The sequence below is a fragment of the Stegostoma tigrinum genome, chromosome 22, assembly GCF_030684315.1.
Source record: "Stegostoma tigrinum isolate sSteTig4 chromosome 22, sSteTig4.hap1, whole genome shotgun sequence".
Taxonomy (NCBI): Eukaryota; Metazoa; Chordata; class Chondrichthyes; order Orectolobiformes; family Stegostomatidae; genus Stegostoma; species Stegostoma tigrinum.
Genome location: NC_081375.1, coordinates 45,366,753 through 45,375,891, shown reverse-complemented (window position 1 = coordinate 45,375,891; position 9,139 = coordinate 45,366,753). Strand labels below are relative to the sequence as shown.

The window sequence follows — 9,139 nt, the reverse complement described above, 5'->3', positions numbered from 1 at the left end:
GGTGGCCCACTTCCCCACAAAGGTTGCAGCTTTTCTCTTGTGGGCAATCCTTTGCAAGGTGTCCCTCCTCCCTGCAGTTCCTGCAGATGGTGGCTTTGCAGTCGGCCGCCATGTGACCTGACCTACCACAGGCATGGCAGACTTTGGGTTGCCCTGCATAGGTCAGGTAGCCCTTGATCCCGCCGATCGCGAAGCTGGATGGTGGGTGTATAATGTTCCCGTGCGCGCCCATCCTCAGCGTCACCTTGACCTGCCTCTTACTGGTCCAGATGCTGAAGGGGTCTATGATGTCAGTTAGGTCCCCTTCCACCTTCACATACCTTCCAAGGAAGGTCAGGACATCAGCTGCTGGCACATGCGGGTTGTACATGTGTACAGTCACCATACGGCTCCTCTGCGCTGGCATCACAAACAGCGGGACAGCGGTCAATACAGAGAGGGGGCCCTCACCTCCTTTCTCCTTGAAAACCTCCAGGAAGCGCTCGCAAAGCTTGGCACTCCTGAAGGTTACATCGTAAGAACCTTCTCCAGGGAAATCCTGCAGGCAGTAAATGTCCGCAGCAGCGAACCCACAACTGTCCAACAGGACCCTCTTCACGAAGAAGGTGCAGTCCACAGGTGCACCTTCATCCACCTTCTTCACAGAAACGCGGATGGTGTTCCGGACCCCCCGGCCTGGGGCACAAGCACTTGCCGCAGCCATCGTTGCAGGTTGACTGCTCCCCTGAACCAGCGTTAGGCTGAAGCCAGCATTAAGATCCACCGGTTGCAAGGGTGCACAGCCAACCCGACGTCTTCCTTCCACCTCCAACACAGCGCTCTCCTCCTCTCGGTCCACAGAAGAGTGGGTCTTTATTTTGTTCCACACGTAAGCTGGTTCACTGAGCTGGAAGGTTTGTTCCCAGATGTTTTGTCACCATTCTAGGTAACGTCAACAGTGAGCCTCCGACGAAGCGCTGGTTTTATGTCCCGCTTTCTATTTATCTTGTTAAGTTTCCTTGGGTTGGTGATGTCATTTCCTGCGTTGGTGATGCCATTTCCTGTTCTTTTAGTCAGGGGATGGTAGATTGGCTCCAAATCAATGTGTTTGTTGATGGAGTTCCGGTTGGAATGCCATGCTTCTATGAAGTCTTATGCGTGTCTCTGTTTGGCTTGTCCTAGGATGGATGTGTTGTCCCAGTCAAAGTGGTGTCCTTCCTCATCTGTATGTAAGGATACGAGTGATAGTGGGTCATGTCGTTTTGTGGCTAGTTGATGTTCATGTATCCTGGTGGCTAGCTTTCTGTTTGTCTAATGTCGTGTTTGTCACAGTTCTTGCAAGGTATTTTGTAGATGACGTTCGTTTTGTTTGTTGTCTGTATAGGGTCTTTTGACAGCTAATGAACTTAATAAGACCCTTTCCAGACAACAAACAAAATGAACGTCATCTACAAAATACCTTGCAAGAACTGTGACAAACACTACATTGGACAAACTGGCAGAAAGCTAGCCACCAGGATACATGAACATCAACTAGCCACAAAACGACATGACCCACTATCACTCGTATCCTTACATACAGATGAGGAAGGACACCACATCCATCCTAGGACAAGCCAAACAGAGACACGCACGAGAATTCCTAGAAACATGGCATTCCAACTGGAACTCCATCAACAAACACATTGATTTGGAGCCAATCTACCATCCCCTGACTAAAAGAACAGGAAATGACTTCACCAATGCAGGAAATGACATCACCAACCCAAGGAAACCTATACAGATAAATAGAAAGCGGGACATAACACCAGCGCTTCGTCGGAGGCTCACTGATGATGTTAACTAGAATGGTGACGAAACGTCTGAAAACTAACCTTCCAGCTCAGCGAGTGAACTCACATCCAGAACCTCAACCTGAGCTACAAATCTTCTCAAAACTCGCTATAACCTGGAATATTGACTTACAGAATTTGTGAATGTTTGTTCATTGTTAAATGAAAAGGAGAGGAGTATTTACCACAATTATGAGTGGTAAAGATGCTCCAGACTATTTCTAACCAGCTACTGTGAACAATTATGTACATTTGTACTCATGTAGCAATTTGCCATATTTAAAGTGATAATGGGAACTGCAGGTGCTGGAGAATCCAAGATAATAAACTGTGAGGCTGGATGAACACAGTAGGCCCAGCAGCATCTCAGGAGCACAAAAGCTGACGTTTTGGGCCTAGACCTTTCATCAGAGAGCTGATGAAGGGTCTAGGCCCGAAACGTCAGCTTTTGTGCTCCTGAGATGCTGCTGGGCCTGCTGTGTTCATCCAGCCTCACATTTTATTATCTGCCGTATGTAAAGGATAGCATATACATGCTCAATGGTATATTAGGTATGAGACATGTTTCTCGAGTAGTACATTGAAGAGCTAACTAGGTATTCGGCCATATTAGTTTCTATATTACTTAATGACAAATGACTAATAAATAAACTCATTGTCAAAGAGTCTTTCGGAAATAGTGACCATAACATAACTACAAATCAAGATTGAATGTGATATAATCCAATCTGAAATTAGGCACTTAAATTTAACGAAAAGAAACCAAGAAGGTGTGGGGTTCGTGTTGACTACGAGGAGTGGGGAAAATACATTATTACAACTTATGATAGACTCTTAACTCCTCTCTGGGAAATCAGTGACAAGCAATAGATGCTGGCATGGACAGAAATACTCAAATCTCAAGAATGAATAGTAGTGAAAGAAAGGTAGTGGGTAATTCTTAAAGAACTATTATATGATATACAACAAGCATACATTTATTGCCCATCCCTAATTGCCCTTGAAAAAGTGATGGTGAGTTGCCTTCTTGAACTGCTGCAGTCCACATGCTGTAGGTTGACCAATAATGCCCTTAGGGAGGGCATTCCAGGATTCTGAAGTGACATTGAAGGAACAGTGATATATTTCCAAGTCATCTGCAAACATCCCTGCTTCTAACCCTGTGATGGAGAGAAGATCCTTGATGAAGCAGCTGAAGATGGTTGCACCTAGGATCCTCAGGAACTCTTGCAAAGATGTCCTGTAGTTGAGATAACTGACCTTCAACAACCGCAACCATCTTCCTATGTACCAGGTATGACTCCAAACACCAGACGGTTTGCCCTGATACCCATTGATTCCAGTTTTGCTAGGGATCCATCATGTTACACTCATTCAAATGTAACTGTGATGACCAATGCTGTCATTTGTCCCAACTGTGCACAAAATTGGTCATCTTACTTAAGGAAGGAAGTAAATGTATTGGAGACAGTTCAGATAATGTTTCCTGGACTAATATCTGGAATGAGCAAATTGCCTTTTGAGGAAAGGTTGGACAGGCTGGGTTTGTATCTGCAGGAGATTAGAAGAATGGGAGTTGACCCCTTGCTGAGATATATGTATCTTGAAGGCCATGGGTGAGGTCCTGGAAGTGTGGAGATGACTAAGGTGGTGACATTATTTAAGAAAAGGGGTAAGGAAAAGTCAGGGAACTTTCGACTGGTGAGCCTTACATCAGTGGTGATCAGTTGTTGGAGGGGATTCTGAGGGGCACAATCTACATGTTTTTGGATAACCAAGGAATGATTAGGGAGAGTCATAAATAGCATTGTGCGTGGGAATTCGTGACTCACTAACTTGATTGAGTTTTTTAAAGAAGTGACAAAGAAGTTTGATGAAGGCAGAGTGGTGGACATTGTCTATATGGACTTCAGCAAGATGTTCAACAAGTTTCCCCGTGGTTGACTGGTTAGCAAGGTTAGATCACATGGAATCCAGGGGAGTTAGCCTTTGGATACAAAATTGGCTGGAAGGTAGGAGACAAAGGGCGATGGTGGAGAGTTCTTTCGCAGACTGGAGACCCATCACTAGTGGTGTGTCACAAGGATTAGCACTGGGTCCACTTTTTTTGTCACTTATATAAATGATTGGATGCAAATATAAGAGGAATGGTTAGTAAGTTTGCAGATGACACCAAAACTGGTGATGTAGTGGACAGTAAAAAAATACTTCAAGAAGTTATTTCAAAGTAAAATGGGACCTTTATCAGATGGGCCAGTAGGCAGAGGAATGACAAATGGAGTTTGATTTAGAGAAATGTGAGGTGTTGTATTTTGGAAAGGCTAACCAGGGCAGGACTTATAAACTTAATGGTAAGGTCCTGGGGTATGTTGCTCTACAAAGAGACCTTGGGGTGCAGGTGCATAGTACCTTAAAAGTGGAGTCACCGGATGGTAAAGAAGGCATTTGGTACACTTGTTTTTGTTGGACAGTGTATTGAGTATGGAAGTTGGGAGGTCATGTTGCAGTTGGGCAGGACATTAGTTAGATCACAATCGGAATACTGTGTTCAATTTTGGTTTCCTTGCTATAGGAAAGATGTTATTAAATTTCAAAGGGTTCAGAAAAGATTTACAAGGATGTTGCCAGGGTTGGAGGGATTGAGCTATAGGGAGAGGCTGAGTAGGCTGGGGCTACTTTCCCTGGAGTATCAAAGGCTGAGGACTGGCATTATAAAGGTTTATAAAACCATGGGGGTCATGAACAGGGTGAATAACCAAGGTCTTTTTCTCGGGGTAGGGGAGTCCAAAAATGGAGGGCATAGGTATAAGGTTAGAGTGGAAAGATTTAAAAGGGGCCTGAGGGGCAACTGTTTCACACAGAGGACTATGGATTGGAGGATACAATCAGATCAGCCATGATCTCATTAAATGGTCTAATATTTTGACTGCGAGCAGCAGCGGAGGTAAGATGAACCCGGAAGACTGCAACTAAGGTAAGGCAGTTTTTTAAAATTACTTACCGGTAGCGGACAGCGGTGTTTTCTTTTTCACAGTAGGAGCAGGAGCAGCGGTGGAAGTGACGAGGACCAGAGTGGCAGCCGGGAAGGAAAGCAGTGAGTAGGGAAAGGAAGGGAAGGGGGCAGAATAGAAAAGTACTCGTGGTAGGGACTCGATAGTTAGGGGAATCGACAGGAGATTTTGTGGTCAAGATCGGGATTCCCGGAAGGTATGTTGCCTCCCTGGTGCCAGGGTCCGGGACGTCTCCGATCGGGTGTATAAGGTTCTAAAAGGGGAGGGCGAACAGCCAGAAATCGTGTTACATATTGGCACTAATGATATAGCCAGAAATAGGATTGAGGATATAAAAAGTGAGTTCAGGGAGTTAGGATGGAAGCTGCAAAGCAGGACGAACAGAGTAGTGTTCTCTGGTTTACTACCGGTGCCACGAGATAGCGAGGCAAGGAACAGGGAGCGGGCGCAGCTTAACACGTGGCTACGCAGCTGGTGTAGGAGGGAGGGCTTCAGATATGTAAATAATTGGGATGCCTTCTGGGGAAGGTGGGACCTGTACAAGAAGGACGGGTTGCATCTGAACTGGAAGGGGACCAATGTCCTGGGTGGAAGGTTTGCTCGAGTAGTTCGAGAGGGTTTAAATTAGTATGGCAGGGGAGTGGGAACCTGAGCTGTATACCGGAGGTGAGAGTTGATGCAGGTGAGGCAGTAGCAAGAGGTAGACCAGCTAGTGGGAAGGACTTTCCTGGGAAGGAACCAAGGGATCGGTTAAAGTGTGTTAGCTTTAATGCAAGGAGTATCAGGAATAAAAGTGATGAACTTAGAGCATGGATCAGTACCTGGTGCTATGATGTTGTGGCCATAACAGAGACATGGGTTTCTCATGGGCAGGAATGGTTGCTGGATGTTCCAGGGTTTAGAGCATTTAAAAAGAATAGGGAGGGGGGAAAAAGAGGAGGGGGTGTAGCACTACTAATCAGAGAGGGTATCACAGCTACAGAAGCTTCCATTGTCGAGGAAGATCTGCCTATTGAGTCAGTATGGGTGGAAATTAGGAACAGCAAGGGAGCAGTCACCTCGTTAGGGGTTTACTACAGGCCCCCCAATAGCAGCAGGGAGATTGACGAAAGCATAGGTCAGCAGATTTTGGAAAAGTGTGCACGTAGTAGGGTTGTTGTAATGGGTGACTTTAACTTTCCCAATATTGATTGGAACCTCCTTCGAGCAGTAGATTTGAATGGAGCTGTTTTTGTAAGATGTGTTCAGGAGGGTTTCCTAACGCAGTACGTTGACAGGCTGACGAGGGGAGAGGCCATTCTAGACTTGGTGCTCGGAAACGAGCTGGGGTAGGTATCAGATCTTGTGGTGGGAGAGCATTTTGGTGATAGTGACCATAACTGCCTCACATTCTACATAGCTATGGAGAAGGAGAGGATTAGGCAAAATGGGAGGATATTTAATTGGGGAAGAGGAAACTATGATGCGATTAGACATGAGTTAGGAAGCATGGACTGGGAGCAATTGTTCCATGGTAAAGGCACTATAGACATGTGGAGACTGTTCAAGGAACAGTTGTTGCGAGTGATGAATAAATATGTCCCTCTGAGACAGGCAAGAAGTGGTAAGATAAAGGAACCTTGGATGACGAGAGCGGTGGAGCTTCTCGTCAAAAAGAAGAAGGTACCTTACATAAGGTGGAGGAAGCTAGGGTCAAGCTCAGCTCTAGACAATTACAGGCAGGCGTGGAAAGTGCTCAAAAATGGTCTGAGGAGAGCCAGGAGGGGGCACGAGAAAGGCTTGGCAGAACAGATTAGGGTGAACACAAAGGCATTTTACATTTATGTGAGGAATAAGAGAATGGTTAAAGAAAGAGTAGGGCCAATCAGGGATAGCATAGGGAACTTGTGTGTGGAGTCTGAGGAGGTAGGGGAGGCCCTAAATGAGTTTTTTGCTTCTGTCTTTACGAAAGAGACAAACTTTGTAGTGAATGAAACCTTTGAAGAGCAGGTGTGCATGCTGGAATGGATAGAGATAGAGGAAGCTGATGTGCTGAAAATTTTGTCAAACATTAAGATGGACAAGTCGCCAGGCCCGGACCAGATTTGTCCTCGGCTGCTTTGGGAAACGAGAAATGCAATTGCTTTGCCACTTGCGAAGATCTTTGCATCCTAGCTCTCCACTGGACTTGTACCTGAGGACTGGAGAGAGGCAAATGTAATTCCTCTCTTCAAGAAAGGAAATAGGGAAATGCCCGGCAATTACAGACCAGTAAGTCTCATGTCTGTCATCTGCAAGGTGTTAGAAAGGATTCTGAGGGATAGGATTTATGACCATCTGGAAGAACATGGCTTGATCAAATGAAGTCAACACGGCTTTGTGAGGGGCAGGTCATGCCTCACAAACCTTATCGAGTTCTTTGAGGATGTGACTAGAAAAGTCGATGAGGGTCGAGCTGTGGATGTGGTGTATATGGACCTTCAGCAAGGCATTTGGTAAGGTTCCCCATGGTAGGTTCATTCAGAAGGTCAGGAGGAATGGGATACAGGGGAACTCAGCTGTCTGGATACAGAATTGGCTGGCCAACAGAAGACAGTGAGTGGTAGTAAAAGGAAAATATTCTGCCTGGAAGTCAGTGATGAGTGGTGTTCCACAGGGCTCTGTCCTTGGGCCTCTACTGTTGGTAATTTTTATTAATGACTTGGATGAGGGGATTGAAGGATGGGTCAGCAAGTTTGCAGACGACACAAAGGTTGGAGGTGTCGTTGGCAGTATAGAGGGCTGTTGTAGGCTGCAGCAGGACATTGACAGGATGCAGAGATGGGCTGAGAGGTCGCAGATGGAGTTCAACCTGGATAAATGTGAGGTGATGCATTTTGGAAGGTCGAATTTGAAAGCTGAGTACAGGATTAAGGATAGGATTCTTGGCAGTGTGGAGGAACAGAGGGATCTTGGTGTGCAAATACATAGATCCCTGAAAATGGCCACCCAAGTGGACAGGGTTGTTAAGAAAGCATATGGTGTTTTGGCTTTCATTAACAGGGGGATTGAGTTTAAGAGTCGTGAGATCTTGTTGCAGCTCTATAAAACTTTGGTTAGACCGCACTTGGAATACTTCGTCCAGTTCTGGTTGCCCTATTATAGGAAAGATGTGGATGCTTTGGAGAGGGTTCAGAGGAGGTTTACCAGGATGCTGCCTGGAATGGAGGGCTTATCTTATGAGGAGAGGTTGACTGAGCTCAGACTCTTTTCATTGGAGAAAAGGAGGAGGAGAGGGGACCTAATTGAGGTATACAAGATAATGAGAGGCATAGATAGAGTTGATAGCCAGAAACTATTTCCCAGGGCAGAAATGGCTAACACGAGGGGTCATAGTGTTAAGCTGGTTGGAGGAAAGTATAGAGGGGATGTCAGAGGTGGGTTCTTTACACAGAGAGTTGTGAGAGCATGGAATGCGTTGCCAGCAGCAGTTGTGGAAGCAAGGTCATTGGGGACATTTAAGAGACTGCTGGACATGCATACCGTCACAGAAATTTGAGGCTGCATACATGAGGATCAATGGTCGGCACAACATCGTGGGCTGAAGGGCCTGTTCTGTGCTGTACTGTTCTATGTTCTATGTTCTAATATACTCGAGGAACCGAATGGCCTACTCCTCTGCCTAATTCGTATGTTTATATGGATGTCGATATGGCTACAACATGAGCTAATGTCAGACTCGATTCTGTAACACCATATAGGCATGATCTTTCTACCATTCTATTGGTGCACTTGTTAAGTATCCTTGGAACTACACTCTTGCCTAATTATTGAATAATTAAGCAATACACTTCAGAATTCGTAATCAGCATTTGACATCCCAGCAAAGCAATAGTAATAATTATTCTATTTCGTTATGAATGATTGCCTCTCCCAATGTAAGTAGAGCTAATGTTTCCTATTTGTCAATTGGCTGTTGTAAACAATGTATCTCAAAAACTAATGGAAGGACTTTGATTAAAAATAGTGCACGGGTGCCCAAAGAGAACTGAGCAGATTTTGTCAAATATGCAGATCTGGATCCAAATCTTAAGTTTTTTTTCTGCAAAGTACAGGGTAACTTCACTTTTCTTCAAGGATGTTGTTGATTACATAAACTTCAAAAACATTTTCCTTGCTGCTGCGTGGACACTGGGTCAACTGCAAACAAAACTTTCAAAGCAGATTGCTGGCTTCAGTTTGGCCTGACAAATGCTTAGTGAGATGAAAGGTCGTCATAAACAAGTTTCTTTCATTGGCTTTGCAGTTTAATAAGCATCAAACAAGATAGGGTAGAGTCTCAAGGAAGGAATTACACAC

The 9,139-nt window shown here is 45.1% G+C and overlaps 1 protein-coding gene across 1 annotated transcript in view; it reads right to left on the bottom strand.

Annotated features, from left to right (window-relative positions):
- Positions 1–257: 257 nt before the first annotated feature.
- The window catches only part of LOC125463526 (myosin-2-like), a 47,074-nt gene continuing 38,192 nt past the window's right edge, over positions 258–9,139 (bottom strand). The window contains exon 40 of the mRNA XM_059653811.1: positions 258–260. Within this exon, the coding sequence (XP_059509794.1) occupies positions 258–260 (3 nt within the window). The remainder of the gene's footprint in view (positions 261–9,139) is intronic.